The sequence below is a fragment of the Bicyclus anynana genome, chromosome 16 (genome assembly GCF_947172395.1).
Source record: "Bicyclus anynana chromosome 16, ilBicAnyn1.1, whole genome shotgun sequence".
NCBI classification, from domain to species: Eukaryota; Metazoa; Arthropoda; class Insecta; order Lepidoptera; family Nymphalidae; genus Bicyclus; species Bicyclus anynana.
In genome coordinates, this window is record NC_069098.1 from 7,875,394 (window position 1) to 7,901,177 (window position 25,784).

Below are 25,784 nucleotides of genomic sequence, written 5' to 3' on the forward strand. Positions count from 1 at the left end.
AAACATTTTAGGACTATTGTCTAAGGTCAAACTCAAAAAGCTAGAATCCATAGTTTTAAACCCAGTTACCCACCAATGTAAGATCACTTTACGTGCGATAATTACGATTCAACAAAAACCGGTAAGTATCGTTCAAGTTAAAATAAATTTGTAATCTACGCTATGGCTATAGACTAACTGTCAAGAGCATAGACAACATATATTTTGTTTTTAAATTCTATTTTGAACAAGCAAAATGTCGCGGTTCTGGGTTGTCAAGCTATTTTCTCATCGCAATGTGCCGTTCTGGCGCATAGTATGTATGAAACTCTGCAGATTGTCGTGTGCGTTGTATTTTATTTTAGACAAGACTTGACGGCTGTTTAAAAAACTCCATGGCTCTTTGTTGGATAATGTTATATCAGTGATTCGGTTTTTCGTACACATCAGGAGCAAAACATAGCGAAATATCGTCTTAGTGTATGGAAAATGTTTTTATTTAGCGCGTGATGCATCGTAAATGAGTAGCGCGGATACATGAGATAATTTTTTGCCCCAACCCGTTCGATTCGTCATGGAGGAGAAGGTAGAGAGTGAAATCAGCTACAGTAGTAGTGAGAGTAACAGCAGTAGCAGCTCTTCTAACAGTACCAGTGCAAGTTCAGAGTACGACGAGGAGGTCACCGAGCCCGTGCGCATTCTGGGCCAGACCTTGGAACTTCCACAGGAGCTCTGCGAGAATTATGACATTTTCAAGGAATTCTTTTCTATGAAAACATGGGAATGCTTGGAGGACAAGCAAAAAGAGTACCTCAAAGAGTTCCTACCAACATTCCCTGACAATGACGAAGAGGAGAAAGAGACCACCATCAAAATGCTGTTCAACTTTGAACCATTCCATTTCAAATCGCCAATGAACCATTTCTTTACAAATTTGAAACAAGGCAACTACAGACCAGATATTGCTAGAATGAGGAAGTTTTTAACCAAGGCCAGGGCCAAACAGCATAAACATAAGGTAACTCAATGTATATTTTCTGTAGACATGAAAATCTATCAAATATAACAAATAACATAAACAAACTGAAATAAACAAAAATGTTTCTCATCACTTATTCATAATGTGATCATTAATGATTTTCATTTCACTATTGAATTACAGATAAGTTTGTAATGAATACATTTTGTACAAAATCATTTTATTTTCGAAAATGTAGTATAGAAAGTAACTAGCAGACCCGGTCAAGCTTCGCTTTGACTAATATGCACTTCTTCCCTATCCCTACCCTACACTACCCTACCCCTACCCTACCCCTACCCTAAACCTTGACAGGTACTAAACAAAATAACATTTATTGGAAAATTATACATCTTTCATATTTATTCATCAAGTTTTCATTGTTTTTAAGATGTATTCTGCTTTTCTTGGCGGAGATAAATCCAACGATACAAAAACCATAAAAATCCGTCCAGCAGATCTTGAGTTATAAGTGTTGTAACAAACACGACTTTCTTTTATATATTTTTCGATATTTTTTTTCACATCTATTACCTATTGGTACTTAAAAAAACAGTTAATTGTTGTTAAACCAATCTATAGCACATATAGAAGATAAAAAATAATAAAACAAGTGTTATTATTATACTAACATGTTAAATGCTTTTATGGATGTACCTGAAGTGGAGCTAAGTTGTTGGGTGTTATTTCTTATCCATTGCTAACAGTTTTATACTGAAGCAGATAAAATGTTGAGAAGAGAGCTCTAGGCAATAGCTTGGCAACTTCGTCCGTAACACTCCCGATGGTCCGTGCGGGCCGGGGGGAAGTAACAATGTATTAAAAACCCACAACTGATGCTCCTCACTTATCCGCATGCACAATTTCACACCCGCAGTCTTTCCGCATATCATGGGGGTGTCATCAACGAATTTGCCAGACTATAACACCAGCATTGTATTGGTGTTACTGCATTTATTGTGGCAGAGTAGGCATTTCTTTTAAAATAAACCTTGGCTAGGCTTGTTGGGGGCTCTTCTCGGATCAGGGCAGGTTTGGAACCCTCATAACTTTAATTTTAAGTTTTCAAACTTATTAGCGTGATAGTTTTACACAATTAATTTAATGTTAAATATTATTTCTTTCCCAATCCAGTTGACGAAAGATATCTTCTAGAACAGCAGTAAAAAGCTTAGGAGATATGGGGTCACCTTGACATACACCTCTTCCTATCTTGATTTCTTTTCCTTCAGTCTCTAGTTTTATTTTTGCTCTACTTTTAGAATAAATTTTTAGTATCCTTATATTGTTTACAAACTGTGCTCTTAGTTACCTGGCAACTCTATCTAGTACCTAGGTCTAGGGAAGAAACATAACTTCTAAATATTTCTTTTCAGAAAATTTGATTAAAACAGACAATTGGTTTAACTACTCATAGGGAATTTATATTTATGTCTCAAATTACTTTATTTGTACTTTAAATATATAAAATATTTTTAAATTTACAGACAAAGTCATATTATGCAAAATTGTTGCCAGAAGTGCTAATATCAAGAGAGAGATTGTTGGCCACTGCAAAGTCCGCACCACCTGGACCTATACCCTACCTTCCAATTATGGCCCCAAAACCATCTAATAAGAACAACTATAAGCCAATCTATGTCAGAGCTAGACAGAAGTATTTTGAAGAGTTGTCTGCTATTTGGAGTGAAGTGGGTGGTGATGAGTCTGAAGATGAGAACTATCCAGAAGGACCGCCTGAGAACATGTTTAAGAAAAGGAAAACCATGCACCCAGGACAGGTATTTAAAACAATTAAATACAATATGACGTTTCAGAAATATTTTGTTTATATTGAAGAACATCAGAAGTGCAAAATTATCCCATTCCTTCTGTTTTGATGGCACTTGTAAATAACTATATGTATACCTATGCATACTTGTGCCCAGGCAGTGACGTGCATTTCATAGATGCAAAACTGCCCTGCCTAACTTGAGAACTCATTGATGATCCGAAAACGGCAAAACAATTTTCTATTTTGTATAATTTGTATTTATAGTGCCTACCCTAGGTAACAATGTTGTGTACAACAGTTAAAGTGAAGTCAATTGCATCTGCTGGGAAGGTCATGGCAAGCGTTTTTTGGGATGTAAAAGGAATTGTCCCTTCTATTCCCCAGATTTGGTGTCATCTGAATACCACCAAACTCTTCAAAATTGGAGAAATTTGTTTCTGGAAAGCCAATCCAATAAAGAAGTTACAGAAGCTGTAGATGCATATTGCATATTTTCACAGCCTTCCAGAATCTCACTTCCGGGAAGCAATACTCCTGTTGGAGAAACGCTGGACAAAGTGTTTTGAAGTCAAAGGGGACTACCTAGAAAGAGAAAATCATTTTAAACTGAAAATCGCAGTCCTATATTGTCAAGCCTAGAACTTTTCATCCCACCCACATACATGACAGAACAAGTTACAAATTGTAACTCATTTATGTTGTTCATGTGAACAATCAAATACAGTATAGCCTTTTCTTTTTTTATTCATAGAAAGATATCAAAGTGTAATTTGGAGATTGAAATATGCATCAATTAAATTGCCAAGTTAAATTTCATTTATTTTTCAGAGTAGTGATGCTAATGTGTCTGGAACACTTGGGATGATTGATTCTGCTCACCCTGCCTCTTTGGATTGTTTGAAGGATGTATTAGCTACGCACAGAGCAAGGAGACAGTATAGAGAGGTTTATTCAATATTATTTTCATAATATTAAATTCAAACTACTATTTTATGAATTAAATAAACTGATGATGATATTTTAGATTTCTTTAACAATGCAGCAGACGCCCGCGATTTAGGCCTAGTTTGGACTACTTTAGTATTTTAGTCGAATACAAACGATTTTTGGCGGTAAATCCAAAACTCCTTCATACTCAACATAAAATACTAAAGTAATCCGAACTAGGTATTAGTCCACACTAAGACCTGAGGAGGTCTTAGCCGGCCCTGTCACAAATCTGTTCTAAACAGACATCCACTAACTTTAAAACCAAATTTCATCTTTAAGCATCAAATGGTTTTCTGATGTCAATTATAAAGATGCATATAAGGGACACACCCCGAAGTAATTAATTTTAGAACACATGTTCCTTGAACATTTTTAATAAATTTTCAGTAAAGAACCGTTTTATTAATTATAAATGTATGTAACCCAAGAGTTATGGGAAATACTCCTGCAGCCTGTATATTGTGTATGCTAATTTTAGAATCACCCAGAACTTGACACTACTGGCATAACATTGGATGACATAAAACAAAGAGTGGCATTATTGAACGGAGCAAAGAAGCTCATGTTTGGCAGTCAGAAAAATGACACATGCGTTCAGAAATTAAGAAAGAGTGCCAAGAAAGATACTTCTAAACAGAAACAAGATGGTAAAACAATGCTCAAGAAAATCAAGCAAGAGAATGATAGTGCTGAAAATAATCCACTTTTGCCAAACATAAAGATAAAATGTGAAAAAGAGGATTCTGATTCAGAGAACTCGTCATTCATAGACCCTGGAGCTAGTCCGAAGCATAACAAGAAATTGTTAGACATTGACATTAAACAAGAGGTACCAGATCCAAGGTATTCAAAGTAAGTAAACACTGTACTGTACTGTATTTTTGTAGTCGTAATAGCCCAGTGGGTATGACCTCAGCCTCAAATTCCGGAGGATGTGGATTCAAATCTGATCTGGGGCATGTACCTCTAACTTTTCAGTTGTGTGCATTTTAATAAAATTAAATATCACGTGTTTCTAATGGTGAAGGAAAACATCATGAGGAAACCTGCATACCAGATAATTTTCTTAATTTTATGTGTGTGTGAAGTCTGCCAATCTGCATTGGCCCAGAGTGGTGGACTATCGGCCTAACCCCTCTTATTCTGAGAGGAGACTCGAGCTCAGCAGTGAGCCGAATATGGGTTGATCATGAGGAGTGATTATTTCCAAGAAATTTTCTTTATTGGTCTGTAGTTGAATCATCGGTGTATCTACCTCCCAGTGCATTTCATGAACTTTTTAAGACATAATTAACATCTAATAGTGACCAGATTGTGATAGAATTTACTGACCTGAACATTATTTAAGCTTTAAATTATTACGCAACAGATTATTATCTTGCTCATAAGATAAAGAATTTTACTCTGCAGTAAGCTGTATTAGGGGGAAAATGATAAATTTGTGTACAATGTAGTTTATAAAGCAAATCTATAAATACAAAATTTAATCCAAGTTGTTGATAATTTTTGTTAAATTGCAAAATGTTTGAATATATTTACAGCACAGACGGTCATGAAAATGATATTGAAACAATGATAAAACAAGAGCCCCTCGACCCTGTGCTTGCTATGCAGAACACTTCACGAGTATGTCAACCTGTGCCTATAAAATTGGAAGATTTAGATGGAATTGGTAAGTAATTAATGTTATGAACAGTAAAACGTTAAATTACAAACATAATAATAATGGTAGCTTCGCACCACCGGCCGCTCGGTCGAGTGCATGAACCAAATGTCTGAAACTGAGGTTCCTCTCGTACTGAGCAGTATTACTATCGCAACAACATAGCCATCAGTAGGGTAAAACTAACCTGTCTCACGACGGTCTAACATAATAATATAATTACACATTTCCAAAATTTTAATTATAAAGTGAACATATAACAGTTTAATGAAAGGAAAAAAAAATATTTTTAAAAGAACCTTTATTTTAAAATCCTTTGTTTGTTTAATTTATAGGTAATGTTTCTAAGGAATTATCAGTATCAATTATCACTTCAAAGTTGAAAAGTCAATGGCATTATACTCCTGTACCTTGAAGAGCATGAGGGCGCGCTTAGAAAACTTATAGCTTTAATTTTGCAACTTTAGATTCACCATTATCTAATTGAAAAAAGCTCATGTAAACATTGTTATTAAATAAACTAACATGATGGTGTTGATACATTTATAGACATGATGGCCCTACCGATAGAGTTAGCCGATGATTCAGGAGAAGTACTTCCAGTGGACACCTCAACCGAGCCCGAAGAGAATCACCTCGAAACGGACGAGGCGCTAACTGAGACGACGCACGCTAACTTCCTGTCCCTCGTGCGCGCACTGTTCCCCGCGCGCGCCGCTCACCGCGCGTCCAAGCAGCAGCTGCACGCGAGATGTGCCGCTGTCATGAGATCCCCCATAGCCCCTCTCAACACTTGGTACCATTGTGAGTATGCTACACTAATATCCTCGAGACAGACGGGACGCTAACTGAGACGACACACGCTAACTTTGTAGCCTTCGCTCGCTGTAAGAGCACGAAAGCAAATGAAAAACACTATTGAAGATCAAGCTTTAACAATCTCTAGCGAAGGATAACCAAGAAGCTAAATGTCTGATATTTCCCATATTATCTTAATGAAAATACATTATCCATCACAATTCATAAACATCCCAAAATGCCTGTAGTTTTTCATACATAATGGAGTTTCATAACTGATTGGCTCAGCTGCCCTAAAGCTAGTAATTATTTATAATATTCCTCCTACAATTTATTGATTGTCTTTTCAGTATCGGATGACTGGTGCGGAGAGTTGAATTCGGCTTTAGACTTCCTGGCAGGGGAGAGAGGACCCCATCCTGATGACTTTGTTCCGTATCTGCAGTATATGTCCGACACACAGGTTAGTTGATTTGAAACAATTAAATAGAGAGGGAAACCACCTAACGGCTCCAAACAAAATAAATAGAGCAAACAAACTCAAATTCACAAGTCGTTTTAGAACAAACACACTATCTTAAATGCTAATTCCTAAAAAACTAAAACTGCTAAGAACCGGAAGAACATAATCAAATACAAAATAAAAACACAAAAAACAAAGCAGAACTTGTCACAGAATAATGGGCTTATTATTATTATTATTAAGACTTATAAAGAATAAAGTTTAAAAACTATAACCCGACTACGTAAAAAGGGGTCTAAAAAGAACGAAACATGAAAATATTTCAGATTGAAATAGATAAATGCATAGGAACAAAAATGTTCATGGTAGAGCCGTGGTCGCACCGAGGGTATACGGTAGACTGATAGAGGCCTTGGCCTGCACTGAACTATCAGGTGATCTGAATGATCATGATAAGGCTGTGTGTATGTTCAATTTATTTATGATGCCTCTTAAAATGACAGATGTACCAATGGATCGGCGCCGGGCGGGACTGCGACGCGATACTGGGCCGGCTGTGCGAGCGATGGCTGCGCGCCGTGTCGCCGCCGCCCTCCGCCACCGAGCCCCCTCCGCCGAGGTCACCATCATCATCACTCTCACATCATCATACTGACAAAAAAACTGGTCGAATTCTATACATTTACTAGCTGACGCCGCGCAGTTTCACCCGCGTGGTTCCTGTTCGCGTAGGAATGCGGGGATAATATATAGCCTATAGCCTTCCTCGATAAATGGGCTATCTAACACTGAAAGAATTTTTTAAATCGGACCAGTAGTTCCTGAGATTAGCGCGTTCAATCAAACAAACAAACTCTTCAGCTTTATAATAATAGTATAGATTCGCAATTTGAGATTTTACTTATACCATTTGTAACAACTAACTTTAGTTTGGCATAACGAACGACAGCGCCATCTAATCTATACTTATAATACGAATTCTGTACATTGAAGATATTTTGAAAATTTTTGTTGGGGGGCATTATATAATCGATACTGTCTGTCTGTCCGTGTTTTTTTGTAATTCGGGCATCAGGCTGAAACTACTGAATACGGAGAAGGTCATAGGATACTTTTTATTGCAAAAATGAGAGGGGGGTGAAATAAGGGGTTGAAAGTTTGTATCTAAAGTCATTTATTTTTAGAGCTACAGTTTTAAAATTAGTTCATAAATCATAAAAAAAAATATGCTTGAAAGTTTACATTGATTTCCACGCGGACAAAGTCGCGGGCGTCCGCTATTTCATAATAAACTAATATTAATAATTTACATGTATTAAGATTATTTATTTCCATTAATACAGGTACCCGACGTCATGGATAATCAGACAGCCGACAACGGCAGAGATAACCGACTTCAGAACACAGGAGCGCAAGAGATTTGCCACAGCCTCCAAGCCGTTCACTTACATTCAGTATGGGTAAGATCACTTATTCAGTATGGGTAAGATCACTTACATTCAGTATGGGTAAGATCACTTATTCAGTATGGGTAAGATCACTTACATTCAGTAAGGGTAAGATCTCTTATTCAGTATGGGTAAGATCACTTACATCCAGTATGGGTAAGATCACTTACATTCAGTATGGGTAAGATCTCTTATTCAGTATGGGTAAGATCACTTACATCCAGTATGGGTAAGATCACTTACATCCAGTATGGGTAAGATCACTTACATTCAGTATGGGTAAGATCTCTTATTCAGTATGGGTAAGATCACTTACATTCAGTATGGGTAAGATCACTTATTCAGTATGGGTAAGATCACTTACATTCAGTATGGGTAAGATCACTTATTCAGTATGGGTAAGATCACTTACATTCAGTAAGGGTAAGATCTCTTATTCAGTATGGGTAAGATCACTTACATCCAGTATGGGTAAGATCACTTACATTCAGTATGGGTAAGATCTCTTATTCAGTATGGGTAAGATCACTTACATCCAGTATGGGTAAGATCACTTACATCCAGTATGGGTAAGATCACTTACATTCAGTATGGGTAAGATCTCTTATTCAGTATGGGTAAGATCACTTACATTCAGTATGGGTAAGATCATTTACATTCAGTATGGGTAAGATCACTTACATTCAGTCTTTTGTTCTTATTGTTGAAATATAAGTTTAATTTATCGGCTCTATGTGAATGAAGAGTATGAACGTAAGTATTTTTTTTTATATTAGCCCACAGAATAAAGACTGAAACCCATAAAAAAATAAACGTCACGCGTCTCCTTGACCTCCGCATATACAAACATTTTTATAATTTGTGTTTTAAAATTTAACACTGTGGGGGAGATTCCCCCGGGGGGTGATTTTAGTGGACTGTATTTTAAACGAATGTAAGGTGCTGGTGGAAGGAGTTCATTCGAAGGTTTCCTCCATTCTACTTAATGGGCAGGCTCCTATCACCGATACGAAGGGTAATTCTAACAAACCACCTACCTTTCGATGATCTTCTTGAGCCCTGCTGCTGGAGTCCAGCTCCCACGCCGACACGTGTTGACGCGCACACGCACTTGGCCGCGGCCTTTTTACACCGTGTCTTTTTATCACGATATCGAACAAAGTCAAATAATAAATAAAAAGGATTATTGTCACCCGAATTGATCGCCCGTTCCGAATAAACGGGCAGCGAATACGAAGCGAAAAAATGTCCGACGAATAGGCGAAAGGTCGACAATACAATTCGCGAGCGACTGACAGCAGGGCGCTCACAGCTCCGAGCGCGGTGAGGCAGTCTGTCGAATACCCTCAACATCGGCGACAAAAGTACCCACCCAAATTGAGGAATTTTTGAACTTCGAATAATTTGATATTTACGAACAAACACTAACAACATTTACGTAAATTATTATAATAATCAATAATTACTAATAAAAAAATATTCCATCTTTAAATTTTTTGAACTGTTTTTTAAATATTTTAAGACGCCATTTTTCGTAAATAATATGGAAAATTACTGATGCGACGTTTCGTGTCGTACTGACTCCAGAATGTATTTGTTTTTGAATTTTGTGTTTGGAACGGCTATGACGCCGTCGTGTTCCGTGCCCTCTCTATAATCTCTTTAAAATCTATATAATTATATATACATAAAAATGAAATGCTGTTCGTGTGTTGCTAAAACTCGAGAACGGCTGAACGCATTTATGACGGACGCACGGTCGCTTGGTCTTGAAATGTACGTATAGGGTTTATAAGGTGAGAAAAATTAGAATGATTGCTGGAAAACTATGAAAACAACTCTTTTTTATTTCCCATACAAACGTTTAGGAGACGAGGCTTATGGGTAGGGTAGGGGTAGGATAGGGATAGGGAGGGGTCAAACTTGAATTTTTGAAATACATGTATTTCGGTGCTCCAAGTAAATAAAGAATGTAAACTTCAGTTTATTTATTATATTTTACATGTTAAAATGATTTTTTTTTTGTAAATTAATAGTTTAATATTATTGTGTTAATTGATAGAGCGATACCCCATATACCCGCGTTGCATTACGTTGCAACGTCGCAGTGGTCGATGTGCGTCGTTGTCCATTTATTTTAAATGCCGTGCCACATGAGTGTTGCGTCAGCGCTGCGACGTTTCCACAATGTTTCACTTGTTTCAATCCATTGTTGACACTGACTGGGTGTTTGCGCCGTCTTTTGAAACTGCGACGTCGTCGCAACATAGGTGTGGCATAAAATACGTTGATCTGTTGCGACGACGTGATGCAACGACCTAATGAGGCATCACCCATATAGCTACCGCGCCACGGTGGGCCCGGCGACGGGGTGGCGCGCGGGCGCGGGCGCGGCGGGCGGCGCGGGCGCGGCCTTGCTGGCGCAGCAGAGGCCTCGCGCGGCCACCTTCCTGTCGCTGCTGCGCGACGCGCTGGCCCGCCTGCCCAACGGAGAGGGCACTCGGCGGGACGTCGCCACTTTACTCAAGTGAGTCACCATTACATGAGGAGAAGACTTGAGGTGTGCTTATGAAGAGAGCACTAGGCGGGACTGAAGGATCATTTTACGAGTAAACGAGAAAGGACATGTCCCAAAATGGGCCTTTAATATTTATAATTTATAAGCAGGTCGATAGTATTTTTTACGGATAGAAGATAAAAATTGCTGTTGAGAAAATAATTTTCAGAATATTCGGAAGCCGCATTAATTAGATAAATATTTTTTTGTTTCGCTCCCTTGTCTACAAATTAAACATAAACAATACAGTAAAAATGTTCAAAATAGTCAATAAAATCACCTGGAATTGAATTCATATCCGGTGTAAGCTGTCAATGATAATATTATACATGACATTATTATAACATGACACAAAAAATCCTTAAATTGCTTTAGAAACGCCATAAACGAACCAGACTACGAAAAGATCACTGACAATCTGTCAGGGTGTGAGTTAGAAGCATGTTGCCATAATAAAAATTCTTAATAAATGTTGTCAGCTAATGAAAAAAATACATTTTATTTAATTAATTTTAAAAAAATGCGCGTTCCAAAAAAATTTTTTTTTGGGTTTCAACCCCTATATTTTATATTCTTTATGATAAAAATAATTTGTTCTGCTTAGTTGACACTCGGAATAAAGGACCAGCCTCCATTCAAAATTGGGACATGTCCTTTGTTGATGTCAACAGCTCTAAGCTATCGTTCTATGTGTTTTAGACAATGCTTATTTATCTAGGTATTGTTTGATTCTTACAAACTTGTTGTCAGAATGTCTCAGTGGATAGTGCCGTGCAGCGAGCAAGCGTTGTCCACGGCCGTGGCCAACGCGTTGGAGCGTCTGGTGGCGGGCAAGAGAGATCCTATCGCCAAGTACGACCAGCGGACGGCTATGTGGACTTATCTGCAAAGGCACAAGTTAGTTTCATTAACCGACTTTCGAAACTGTGGAAGTTTAGCTGTATATGTTTTTTTTTTACTTTTTATGTGCCCAGCTACTTTTTCGTCAATTACGGACTTATTTAACAATTTTTTTTTAACTTTGGATCCGACCTACGATGTCCATGTCCTTTTTTATTTTAACGTAGAAACTAATTTGTCAAAATCGGTCATATATATATATTATATCATCATGAAATATCCAAAACAGCTTGACAACTTGACGTACAAACTTGATACAATTTGAGGAGGGAGGTAGATTATAGTTAGTGGACGTCCGTTAAGAACGGACTTTGTGACAGGGTCAGAGTATGGGCGAAGTCGCGGGCGTCCGCTTGTTTAAAATACATGGAAAACGACGCTGCGACGTTGCAACGCACTAATGGGCATCGCTCTTAGTTGTCAATGAATATATAAATGTTTTTAGAAGCGAAGAAGACTGGGCGAAGTCAACCACAGCTCGAAGTCGCGCGAACAAAGCGAATGCGTCTGCCCCAGTATTGAATTCACCCCCAACTACTGTAAGTATTATTTTTAAATAATTTCTATACCTTGTACTAGTTAATTCCACATCAAAAATAAAAAATACCTAAACATTGTTGTCATTTACAATTTTTATCTCTTTTTTTATTGAGAAAGAATTCAATAATGTTATTGCCGCGTTGCAACGACTTGCAATACGGACGGCGTCAGTGTGCTTGTGGCGTTCGAGCCGTCCACATCTCTTGTTGTGTAATTCTTTATGGGTTACTTGGGATAGGCGGGGAGAGTGACTTGAGTAGAAAAGTGGAGTATTTGCTAACAGTCAAAGACGCCTTTAACCCTACACACATCTTTCACAAGTGCGTGACTTCACTCTAGGTCGTTCTCTGCCATTCTAGGGTCTTATTTTGGTTGCAGTTTGATTTGTTAATTAAGTTGTCCTGACAAATGTTGTGAATCATAACCTTGGTTCGACATTAGTTTTCTTATTTTTGTAATCACTTTGAGTTTGCTAAAAATAAGAAACTTAAGGTAACTTATCGTAATAACTATACACATGCCCACGTGGAATGGTGGTATTACTGGCTGCATTTCCGCGTTGGGCTGACAGGGTGTTCCTTTGCCCATAAATTGAGCCAGCCCAATACAATGAGGCAACTAGCTGCGGTAGTAGAAATAATTTGGAGAAATTTATTGGCACTGCGATTCCATGGCCCAAAGATCTCTATTGCAAAATTACCATATTATATGTAACAATGACAACCAAATCACCACTTACTGGGCATTTTCTGCTGCGGCTTCCGGACGTGACACTGTCTCGCTGATATGTTTTACAATAATGGATTTTTATTATAACTAGGCTCCTTCTAGACTCTTGGGTTTTCAGGTCTAGACTCAGCTTTTCGGAAAAATAGTAAAGACACTACAAACAATAACCCTTTTCATTGACATATTTTTATATATAGAGTTTAGGTATGTGTTAACAATACTCTTCTGCCTACCAGATGGAAGTCGACGGCCCCAGCATAGAAGAAGTTCATGAAAACGCATCAGATAGCGACGTAGATGTGGACGACACCGGCGCCTCTTCCTCTGTACCACACCTTTCCTCGGCACAGCTACTCATGCAAGCAACACAGGCCACGCACCCCAAACAAACCACAAACAAACAAAAAGCTAAACTGGTTCCAAATACGCCGAAAGTTAAAACAATAACACCGAAACAAAACGCCAAAATGCCTTCGTTAGTTCAAACAAAACAGACACCCAAACAAGCGAACGCAACACCAAAAACAAACCCACCAAAACAATCAAACCAAACAAACTCCTCCCCAAAACAAGCCAACACAACACCAAAAACAACTCCGAAACAAACGAATCAAAAACAATCTGCTCAAACGAATCAAAAACAAGTGAATCTGACAGCTCAAAAACAATTAGTGCAAATGAATCAAAAGTCTCCTCAAATTAATTCAAAACAAAACAGCCTGTTGACACCGGCGAAGTCAATGCCCAATTTGACGAAGCAGAACGCTGCGAAGCAAACAGCAGCACAGAAGCAAACTGTGAAGGAAAGTGCTTCATCGCCGAAGCAGAAGCAGATAGTTGTACAAACGGTGAAGCAAAACGTCCCATTGGCGAAGCACAACAGTGAGCCAGTGTTGCAAGTTCCGTCTACGATGCCATCAATAGTCGTCACGCCGCAAAGGTCGCCTTTGATGAAACAGAAGTCTTTGAAAATTGAAACGTCACAAGTGCCTGTAAGTTTGTTTTTTTAATCAGTCTATTATGAGTATTTAACACTGTTAGATTCTTTTAAATCTATATAAATTTTGAAATTCACTTTGTTTCCATAAGACCCTCTGGGGTACCATTATATTACCTCTGGACCATTTCTCTGGTCTCTGGACACTTCAGTCTTTTTACCTTTTTAAAAATGACTTACAGCTTGGCAAAAAAGTGTATTCAACTTGTCAGTTGTTAGTGTCTATTATGCTGTCATAACAGTGATTATTCTGTCGGGTTTGAAGGTTATGTTGTTATGGTTACGTTTACGTTTCCTTTTTTTGCCAGACAATTCATACACTAATTTTTTTTCGTATTTTCTTTATTCTCTACTTGTCTTTTAACTTTATATGCAACATGCTCCATTCCATCCTCTGTTGGCATAGTCTCAGTCTAATACGTCTTTTTAAATTTTTTTTTTAAATTTAAATAATCAATGTTGTCTATATTTACTTCAGGTAACACTAAATATACCCGTACAACAGTCGCCGTCAATGTCCACTGTGGTGCAGCCTAACGTTAATGTGGTGTCCATGCACCAGAACACTTTGAATCAATCGGCCAAGGTACAGTATCTTTTCAGAATTTAGGGTATTTTTCAGAAATTCTTGCAGTTTGTAAAAACAATAAGTATTATTATTGTTGAGCCACTTCCTTACTTTGAGTTTGATAGTCAAATATAAGATTTATTTACTCAGTAAAAAAATTTGTTAATTTTTAGTAGATTTTTGTATTAGAATCAACCTTCACCCATTTGTTTAATGGATGAAAAGTGTTTTATGTCAAATTTAGTATGTTATAAAATTATAATAAAAATATTAGTATAAATATATTAAAAATATTTAGAGCCTCAATAGCTCAACGGTAAGAGCGGTTGCACTCATCACTGAGGGGTGGTGGTTCGAACCCCGCCACGTCGGTCTATTGTCGTACCCACTCCTAGCACAGTCTTTGTCGACTAGTTGGAGGGGAATGGGATTATTGGCCATATTATAAAACATATGGCAAATATTCTTTTATAAAAAAAAAAAATATATATTTTTAGTGTAGGTTGCTTAAAAATTTCCTGGCCAAACTATTATTAACGATCATTAATTATAGTTTTCTCAGTAGTTTTTGAGGGAACCTACCCACAATATATTTTTTGATGTCATATATTTGACATCGATATATTTGGGACGCTTATTTTTATATAAAATATTATTATAGACAATATTAATTTCATGTACTAGGAGTGAATAAAATAAACTTATTTCTTATTAAATATAATATAGAATATTGTCAATGAGCCATATTTTTGGTAAAATAAAACCTAATGTATTCTCAGATAACCCAGGTTACGCGATCTCTTCTGATAAGACCTCCAACGATACAGAACGCTACAACTGCCCCTACCATCACTGTCTGTACGCCTACAACTCAGGTACGAATATTTTATTGACACATGACTTTTTTATTGACATTTGCTGTTATTTAGTATATGTTCGTTTATGTGTCAATTTATTTGTTTTTAGGTAACACCCAGCGCAAGACGGGGGATAGTTCGTGTGCTAAGTCCAGCGATGCCTTCTTCAGGAAAGTCTCTTATTTCACCGCGAGCTCTTATGCAACAAAGTATGCTATCTATAAAAATTAAAAAAAAAAATTCAAATTACATTTATTTCAATTAGGCTTAATTTACAAGCACTTTTGCAAAGTCAAGCCATGTCATGATTTAACGGTGGCAATTGAAGTCGAATAATTAAAATTAAAGTTGGAGGGTTCTAAATGCGCCTCGGTCCCAGAAGAACCCACAACAAACTCAGCTTATTATATTACATAATAATTATATTTTGCTATGTTCTAGTTTATATTCTTCAGAGTTAGTGTTCTCTTAAGATGGTAGGTCTAGCATGACACATTGCATTGTCAGTGATTTTGATCGAAATTGATTGTTATCTATACTAATATTATAAAGCTGAAGAGTTTGTTTGTTTGTTTGAACGCGCTTATCTCAAGAATTGGTCCGATTTGAAAAATTCTTTCAGTGTTAGATAGCCCATTTATCGAGGGGTTATATTATATAATATAGGCTATATAATATTATTCCCGTATTCCTACGGGAACGGGAACCACGCGAGTGAAACCGCTTGGCGTCAGCTAGTAATTAATATGATAGCAATCAAATCCGCTGTTTTTGAACACAAGACAGGTGATTTTCAATGGTCAAATATATTTTTTGCTCTCTCTCTCTTTTGCTTTTACTCTTTTCGTTTATATCTGCCTTTAAAAGTGGCCATAGTCACACAACTGTGTTTGAGAAATGTTGAAATCTTTTTTATTATAGTAGTAAATCTTAAACAATTGAATTCTTTTTTAGGTACTCCACCTTCTACTAAAAAACGACTGTCTGTACCAGGTACAACATCAGTCATGACAGTAGCACAGGTATGTGAAATAATGTTCATTCAATTAAGCATTTATTGGAAGCAATACTGAAACATATTTTCTTATTTCAGAGTACAACAAACACAACAAACGTTGTATCAAGTATACCGACTGCTGTAACATCGTCTGTCACCACAAGAACGGTACAGTTAGCAGGTGGCAGGACTGTGCAACTGGCGGGCAACCAAACTGTACATTTGCCCAGTGGACAGGCTGTGCAGTTGTCTTCAGGACACACGTTGCAACTGTCGTCCTTACAACTACCTACCCATAGTGTCCGGTTGCCTAGTGGACAGACGGTGCAACTAGCATCACCACAGACTGTGCAAGCCGTTCGAGCAGTCTCAACAACTCAAGTCAAAAACCCCAGCCCGAGATTGCAAACCTCTACATCATCCATCAAACCCATGAACCAAGTTCAAATACCGGTTTCAACAGTCCAATTGGCTGGACAAACCGTCCAAATTGGCGGTCAAACAGTGCAATTATCCGGACAGAGTGTACAGTTAACCGGACACACAGTTAAACTACCAAGTGGACAAAGTGTTCAAGTTGCAAGCCAAAGTGTTTTACCTCCACAAAGTGTTCAGTTGCCTAGTGGTCAGACAGTACAGTTAGCTAGTGGTAACATGCAGGCGGTGCAGTTAGGACAAAATGTACAATTGAGTGGCCAAACTGTGCAAATGCCTAGTGGTCAGAGTGTGCAATTAGGGGGTCAGACAGTTCAAATTGGTGGTCAGACAGTGCAGATAGCGGGAGGGCAAACGGTACAGTTGCCCAGTGGTCAGACGTTACAGTTATCAAGTGGACAAACTGTTCAGTTGTCTAGTGGTCAGACTTTGCAGTTGGCGAGTGGTCAAACCCTGCAGTTAGCGAATCAACAGGCGTCGAAGTCAATAGCTCAAGTAGTTAGGACGCAACCCACAGGCGACAAGAATTCGCAACCTATTGTTGCGAAATTGTTAACGAATGCTCAGGTAAGTACCAGTTTCATTAACTTTTACTTGGGTTTTTGGCTTAAGAAGGTACTTTGATTAGAGATTTTGGCCCCTTATTTAAAACATTTTATTTATTCGTAAATAAAACTGCAACCTATATCTTGAATGAGTAGTTTTAAGTCTTAATCAAATAAGTACTTAAATTCAAGTTTTCGTAAATAAATAAATAAACAAACAAACAAGATATATCTTCGTTTATTAATTGTCTAGAAAGTTTTCTCTTACCTTTGTATAAAATAGTCTAGTCAAAGTTGACATTTCAACTTACAAAATTTATATTTACATAGTGAAAATTGTTTAAATCCATTTTACACGTATAAAAAATCATTCAAGATCTAATATCATAAATAAAAAATTTTATATAAAAATAATCATAAACGTATATCTTATCTTATTAGACATATAACTTATTAGATATTGTAGGTTCCCACGGTTCATACTGATTTTCTTGTGAGCTTACCACTATTTATCGAGTTTTAGCTTAAGTGATTTAGAATTCAAAAAAAATTCAAAATTCATTTATTTCAAGTAGGCTCAGTTTACAAGCATTTTTGATACGTCATTTGACTATTTGTAAAGATTCTACCACCGGTTCGGAAGGCAGGTTTTGCTAAGAAGAAACCGGCAAGAAACTCAACAGTTGCTCTTTTTAAAAAAATCATACAATATCTATACTAATATTATAAAGCTGAAGAGTTTGCTTGTTTGTTTGTTTGTTTGATTGAACGCGCTAATTTCAGGAACTACTGGTCTGATTTGAAAAATTCTTTCGGTGTTAGATAGCCCATTAATTGGGGAAGGCTATAGGCGTTATAGTATCCCCATATTCCTACGGGAACGGGAACCACACGGGTGAAACCGCGCGGCGTCAGCTAGTTATAATATACAATTGATGACAACATTACGATTTCTTATAGTTTTACTTGCTGTGTGAAGGTGGAAGTTGATCCAACGGCCTCCAAACCTTTTTGTTCTGTGATCCTGCTAATTCAACTGTATTGTTGACCCAGACCCAGATGATTTCACTGGAGGGTATGATGGGTGGTCCGGGCGGGGCGGCGGCACGCGCGCGGGGGGTGCGTGTGTTGGCGCCCACGTCGCGGCTCGCGCGGCCTTTGCTGCTGACCTCGGCTAAACCGTTGCACAATATCATATTACAGGTAATATCATCATTATCAGTTCATTTTTGGCCCCTCATAAAAGGCTCAAAGTCACTCAGCGGGCGATGAACCCGCATCTTCGCCCCCTCCTGACATTGCTGTGGTGGAGGAGAGGGATTTGCAGGTTCAGACAGGCAGTAGTCCTTCTGCCGCTGAAAATGAAGGACAAGACCTTACTTCACGTCATCAACACATATTCGTCTCACTGCTGAGCTCGAGTCTCCTCTCAGAATGAGAGGGGTTAGGCCAATAGTCCACCACGCTGGATTAATGCGGATTGGCAGACTTCACACACGCAGAAAATTAAGATAATTCTCTGGTATGCTGGTTTCCTCACGATGTTTTCCTTCACCGATTGAGACACGTGACACCTAGTGGGGGGGTCGACCAACACTGCGCTTTCCGGTGCGGGGTCGCCATTCCAGCACCTTGGGATATAACTTACAGATAATATAAAAAGTAATGATGTAAAATGTCGGGTCTTGTACTCACATTTCAGAGAATAGCTTTCATAAGTGTATATAACTTATATACGTTTAATAAAAATATCGTTTCCTATTTTCTATATTTTATATATAAGTCAATTTAAATATCTTAATTTTTAACTTAATTTCAGCAGAGCGACGGCACAGCTATCCGGGTCACGTCGACCAGCGGGGCGTCCACTACTTCACAAACAATAGTTTTAAGTAATTTAGGTGAGTTATTTTTTTTACTTCCTTTTTTGGTTTTTTTTTTATATGCCTATGCCTGTTAGAAAGCAATCATCAGGTCTAGGTTGAAGCGCGCTTGTTTATAAGATCTCTTTTGTCTTGAAGATGCACTAATCACAATTGTTAGAAAACACTGACACTGGGAGAGTATTCCACATCTTAATTTCTCAGTAATAACATATTAATTAATTATCTTTAATTCTTCTGATACTGTTTAAAACTAGCTGATGAATGAGCTCAGAACAATCTGTTTTGGCATAGAGCAAGAAGCAGTCTACATAGATATAATATTTTATTGTTATATAAAGAGTTTAGATGTGTTCCACGTTAGTAGTTCCAAGCATTACTAATACATACATAATTGGCAGTTTAGCTCACTAAGCTAAATTACCATTGACCTCTTATAATAAAAGGACGCACAATCCTGTAGACAATTTCACTTAAAAACTGGCCAATTTTGCTTTGACAGTTTTAGAATTATTGGTAAAGAAAATTATACCTAAAGGCCTTTGAATATAGTCCAATATTCAATAAAATTCAGAGATTTAATTGAGTGCCAAGAAGTTGTGTTTGGCACTCATTGAGGGGGGACGTTTATTGGTCACTGATTGTGCATCAACTTTTAATAGGAGATCAATGTAAACTACCAATGATGATTGATATATTTGTGTATGTATTAGTAAGTTGAAAGTTTAAATTTTACAAACTTAATTCAGTCAATAAAACAGTATATCTTGAAAATTGTTGTAGTACGATCATATCAAGGAAGACTATTATTATCTTCACTATCGACTTATATTCCAGGAGCGCAGACGGTCACAACTTCTTCAACTACAACGCCAGTGTTAAAACTACAACAGGTGAATTGAATCGACTATTTTTTTTTACTTTTAATGCGAAATCTTACTCCCTTTTTTGTTTTGCAACTTTATTAATTTATTTTAGAATTTAAACTATCGTGAGTGTTATTCATATTAATTGATTATGAAACACGGCTAAAACTCACGTGATATTACGTCGGAGTATGCCCGACTAGTTTCGAACCCATACGGGGCCCTTAGTCATGAGCTGGTTCTTGCATCGCGGCACGTAATATCACGTGAGTTTTAGCCGTGTTTCATAATCAATTAATATTTATTAATTTAAGTTCCCAATTTTTTTCATTCGAATAATAATTCTCAATTTTTTATTTGTTTCCTAAAGTTATGTTTTACATGGTAATGCAATTTAATCCTTAAGTACAGTCCTTAAGGATCAACTTGCAAACTAAGCAGAAAAAAATGTTAATCTCGGATTGAAACAGAATTTGCTGAATTTTTGTATAAACTTGATTGTTGGTGATCTAGTGAAATGTATAAAAGAAAAAAATTATTGTTTTTTTTTTTATTAGCTATTTTTTATAAAATCTTATTTTTGGCAATTTTGATCTACAATACCTAAGAACACTCACATGCGACTTTCATATGATTCTTTTAGAGAATAAACAGAATTGTAAAATTAATATTTATACAAAAATCCAATTTATTCCGTTCCACTCCAAGGTGAAATTCTTGCATTACTGGACTACTTAAGCCACTCTATGTTACAATATCAGTGTTATAATTATCGCAGGTGAATCCGATACACCAAGTTAAACTACCGCAGGGGATTAAAATTCAGCAGGTGATCATTTATATCTGCATGCTAAAGAAACGAGTTTATAAGTTTTCGACCAATTTGTAGGAAATTGACGTGACCAATACAATACCATATTATCTTATAATATTATAATAATAAAATATTGTGAAAAAAATCATTTAAAATAAATATTTTCACATTCTAAAAACTAAATATTTGTAATAAAATAGAAATATACTAATTATGGTTTAACATGAATTTAAAGAATGCTTAAAATAAATCTAAGGAATTGTCGCGGCACTTTCCTAATATTATTGGAAGAAGACGTTAAAGGATAACAAAGTGTGGCAATGCATGAAAATGAGAAAGCATGGAGATTTTACCACCAAATGGGTTTTTGGGTATGGTTATTAAGTATTAACACTGCTTAAAATCACTTTTAAAATCACTTCGGTATGCGTATTTGATGAGTATGTCTAAGAGTGATGCACCTAACACTTGTAAGAAATTGAATGTTACACTATAAATCAACAAATAATAAGCATAAAAATATATATTTGGATATCTCTACTAGATACTTAGCTATATTATAATGATCACTTCTTTCTTAATTTTACTTTTTAATTTAATTTTTCTTTTCATTTGTTTTTCATTTTGAGTTATATAAATTAAATTTCAGTATAAATATTTATACATAAATTAATTAATATAATTCAGTCAGGCTATTATGCTTGACAAAAAAAGAACCAGTTTTTTATTTTTAGAAAATATTTCAATATTTGTAAATAAAAATAAAATTATATAAACCCTACAAAACAAAAAAAGAATTTTCAAAATCGGTCCATAATTGACGGAATTATCGCTGGACATACATAAAAAAAAAAAAAAAAAAACATACATACAGCCGAACGTAGAACCTCCTCCTTTTTGGAAGTTGGTTAAAAAAACAGTTAAAATATCTAAAAAATATAATTTAATGTAACAAGTACTAAAATAACGCACTTTTGTCTTTTGCCCGGCACTTTCAAATTTGGACCAAAAATGACGACCTTCGAATCAAATCAAAAATTACAATTAATTTATTTCACGTAGCCTTAGTTTGCAAACCAGCTACTTTTAGGACGTTTAACTTGGACTTTTTGTAAATACTACCACCGGCTAGTCAAAGTCAACAGTTGCTCTTTTAAAAAAGTCTTACGTTATTGTATATAACTTCAACATGCGTTATTTGTTGTGTGATTTGGTTATAAAAAGCCTTTTATTGAACAGGCGGTCACAAGTGCCTCAGGGACGCCGACTGTGAGGAGTGTACTGATGGACGGCCAGCAGTTGAAACTGGTCAGTGGCAGACATGTACTGGCGCGGCTGTTGAAGCCAGCGCACCCGCCGCCCTAGGACGTTAGATAAGTTGTATTCTTTAAAATCATCATAATTATCAAGCTCAGACTAATTACATAAGGACTAGTATCGCACCCGAATTCAGGAATAAAAATATTCTCCGTCTGTCATAATGCGTTTCTGGATTTTCGTAATACTTGATAGTATTAAACCAACCGTACATTGTGCGTTATTCTTGATTGATTGCGTATTTTGGCGTCCGATAGAGTAATGTTAGATTCCTAAAAATTTTAGGCTCAGATCCTAAATTACTGAGGCCCCTCGCCCACGGCGACTTTTTGTAGCGATGCAGTCGCGCGTTTAGCAAATGCGCGACAGTATCTCCTCTAACGCGTGTTAGTCGCATTTGCAACGCGCTACTAACGCGCTACTGCATCGCGATTGTATCGATACAAACCCACGACCGCGTCTGACGACATTGGTAGAGAGAACGGACGGGGGAGGGAGTGTACTAATCCAAGGTATTTTTGTGTCGTAACTGTATCGCTACCGATCGCGTTTGCATCGCGACTGAATCTGTTCCCGTGGGTAAGGGCACACAGCTAACGATAGCTTTGCGCCTGTATCGATGCTACGCGTGACAGCATCGCGACTGTATCGCTACAAAAAGTCGTCGTAGATGAGGGGCCTAAGAGAATAAATAAATACGCATGTAGAAGATAATTAGTTTTATCGATTCAAAACGTGTCTTGAATGGATTCTAATATTAAGAAAAACTGAAATAATAAGGTGTTTCAGTTTTCTATATGTCGATGATTTGTTTAGCGACATTGCTATTTTGACTAGTACTGTAAAAATTGTTTGGATTATTTATTAACAACATTGCTAAATGAATCGTCGACACCAGGGTGTTAATGGTTAGGAATATTGTTACTAGTTTTGTAAATAGTATTTATATTATCCATTATATGACTATGTATTGTAAAAACAGGACAAATGACTTTAGTTAAATATTTAAACACTAGAGTATTATTACAGTAGAAATTCAATAGACATTGTAATAACGAATTATAAATATCCTTTACTAATGCATCACAATGTTAGTTATTAGTGTTTGACCAAGGAATTCATTTTATAATTTAATTGCGTTTTGCGTATTATGGTTAAATTGTGCTAAGTTTCATTTAAAATACGCTAAATACATTTAATTTGAATATTTCCATTGTTGTGTTGTTCTAATCACTATTAATATTACAATAACGCAATTATCGTAGCAATTTTTACAATCAAATAATTTAATTTGACCCAAAACAAATAGTTCATCAAATATTGTTTAGGAATTGTTTGTATATAGAGTGAACGTAGGCTGAACCTGGATGTGGCTTAAAATTTTTGCTAGTAAATAAAACAAGTTCACAAAATAGATGATTATGATGAAAAATTTCACTACTTGTTTTGTAATGAATATAACATGTATCGAGTTTTAGATATCTTCATATAATGCCATCTCTATCGTACTCAAGACGTGTATGCATGAGTGACAGAGACAACTAGTGGCGTAGCGTGTCTCGGAGGGGCCCTGTATCAAAATTAGTTGGGGGGCCCATTGAAGGGGAAATATTTCTCACAAAAGATACAATAAAATAAATGGCATTGGGCAAATTTGCCTATAGTCATGACCCAATGCGGCCACTGATGAAACTTATTTTAAAAAGCAGGATTTGAAAGCTGTAAGCCTTAGTAACAATATTATTTCTGTGAGATGTCTAGAAATAGGTCGTCTTTATTTTGTTTTTTGGATTTTTTTAATACCAAACCGTAGAGCTTTGTTGTTTTTCATGACTGAAGGTAGGTAAGAATTTTTTTTATGAAGGTATATGTAAATAAACAAATACAGAGCAATGATCATTTATAAGGTTCATTGCTAAAAACAGAAACTGTTATTTTTACAAATATGTATGTATTTATTTAGCAATTAATTTTACATTTCATAGTAAATGCCAGTTGAAAAAGTTGATTTATCTTCAAACTAGTATTGATTAAGATATTTAAATATAGATATTTGTAATCTATACTGAGTTGAGCTATATATTGTTCTTTATTGGCCGCCCTAATCTCTTGACCGGGTCAAATGTGCCAAATGTCTTTTGACGGTGACTTAACCTTTGTAGGATATTTACAATTTTCGAGCGCACGCTTAACCCGGGAAGCACCAGATTATGTGAGATTGTGGACTACATTTTGCTATTTTTCGCTTTCACACGTAACGGGCCCATTTAGTCCGGGGGCCCATTTAGTCTGGGGGGCCTTCATTGATACGACGATAGCTACGCCCCTGGAGACAATGTTCACTCTCTTCGTTCTATCTCTAAAGCCTGATGTGTTATGTTCACTACTAAGTAGGTACTGTAGCTCTATTCTGTATGATTAAACAGACAGATTCGATACTCAGGTTTTTTAAATTAATAATTTATTTAAGAAGTCCATTATAGTATTGTCTGGATAGTATTTTTTTTATAGCGAGAATTAAATTTTGTTATGCTAGTAAAATGTCATTGAATCGATTACAAGAAATCCGAATTCGCTAGCTGATTAAAAAAATATTGTTTTGAATTTTAATAATGGAACATAAGAAAGAGCGATTTCATTTATTAATTTATTATTATATAAAATATGTATTATATTATTTAGTGTTTTGTAAATTATAACAATAAGAGGTGTATATTTTAGTTCTCAGAAAGGATTAATATGTTCTTATTTATTGTAAAATACGTATGACTTTATTTACGGTGTAGTACTAAGTTGGTATTAGTTTATGTTTAAAATGGTTGCAATATTTGGAATTTTCTACATTATAAGTCAATTGAAATTGAAGTTACTTTTATTTACTTAATCAAAAAAATGTGTTTATTGACTTGATTGCTCATTAACTTTTTCTTATTGATAATGACCGGAACCTATTTATTTACCAGGATTTTTTTTCTATATCTATAGCTAGCTACTCACGGACGTATATACCCATTGCCTGCAGCGCGAATGGTGTTGATAATAATTTCTCTAAAAATATAAATCAGACATGTTTCACGTTACACTCTTGAATGTTAACGAACGATCCATTAAATATCATCATCATCATCATCATCATTATCATCGTCATCGTCATCGTCATCGTCATCGTCATCATCATCGTCATCGTCATCGTCATCGTCATCGTCATCGTCATCGTCATCGTCATCGTCATCGTCATCGTCATCGTCATCGTCATCGTCATCGTCATCGTCATCATCATCAGCATCATCATCATCATCATCACCATCATCATCATCATCATCATCATCATCATCATCATCATCATCATCATCATCATCATCATTATTATCAACCCATATTCGGCTCACTGCTGAGCTCGAGTCTCCTCTCAGAATGAGAGGGGTTAGGCCAGTAGTCCACCACGCTGGCCCAATGCGGATTGGCAGACTTCACACACGCAGAGAATTAAGGAAATTATCTGATGTGCAGGTTTCCTCACGATGTTTTTCCTTCACCGTTTGAGACACGTGATGTTTAATTTCTTAAAATGCACACAACTGAAAAGTTGGAGGTGCATGCCATGGGCTAGTTATTTTTTTAAATGGTGGTTATATAAAGGAAAATA

At 36.5% G+C, this 25,784-nt stretch overlaps 1 protein-coding gene across 4 annotated transcripts; it reads left to right on the forward strand.

The window, feature by feature from the left end:
- Positions 1-227: 227 nt before the first annotated feature.
- LOC112056173 (nuclear factor related to kappa-B-binding protein) lies at positions 228-25,003 on the forward strand. Of its 4 annotated transcripts, none has more exons than XM_052886118.1 (23): positions 228-997; positions 2,485-2,778; positions 3,600-3,716; positions 4,240-4,613; positions 5,303-5,433; positions 5,974-6,228; positions 6,573-6,685; positions 7,189-7,304; positions 8,029-8,145; positions 10,475-10,660; positions 11,441-11,587; positions 12,036-12,129; positions 13,096-13,851; positions 14,335-14,442; positions 15,204-15,299; positions 15,391-15,490; positions 16,236-16,303; positions 16,375-17,280; positions 18,312-18,461; positions 19,078-19,159; positions 19,979-20,034; positions 20,786-20,836; positions 22,061-25,003. In XM_052886118.1, exons 1-23 carry the CDS (start codon positions 554-556, stop codon positions 22,184-22,186), a joined length of 4,887 nt encoding a protein of 1,628 aa, XP_052742078.1. In that variant the 5' UTR covers positions 228-553; the 3' UTR covers positions 22,187-25,003. The 4 variants fall into 4 exon arrangements, with proteins under 4 accessions (XP_052742078.1, XP_052742079.1, XP_052742081.1 ...); XM_052886119.1 differs by having other exon boundaries at positions 19,081-19,159; XM_052886121.1 differs by having other exon boundaries at positions 6,028-6,228.
- The last annotated feature ends 781 nt before the right edge of the window (positions 25,004-25,784 follow it).

Coding starts and splice junctions, on each gene's coding strand:
- LOC112056173 (XM_052886118.1), top strand. CDS start 554: ATGGAGGAGAAGGTAGAGAGTGAAATCAGCTACAGTAGTAGTGAGAGT. Junction 4,614..5,302: donor CCAGATCCAAGGTATTCAAA/GTAAGTAAACAC, acceptor ATATATTTACAG/CACAGACGGTCATGAAAATG. Junction 16,304..16,374: donor CAGTCATGACAGTAGCACAG/GTATGTGAAATA, acceptor TTCTTATTTCAG/AGTACAACAAACACAACAAA.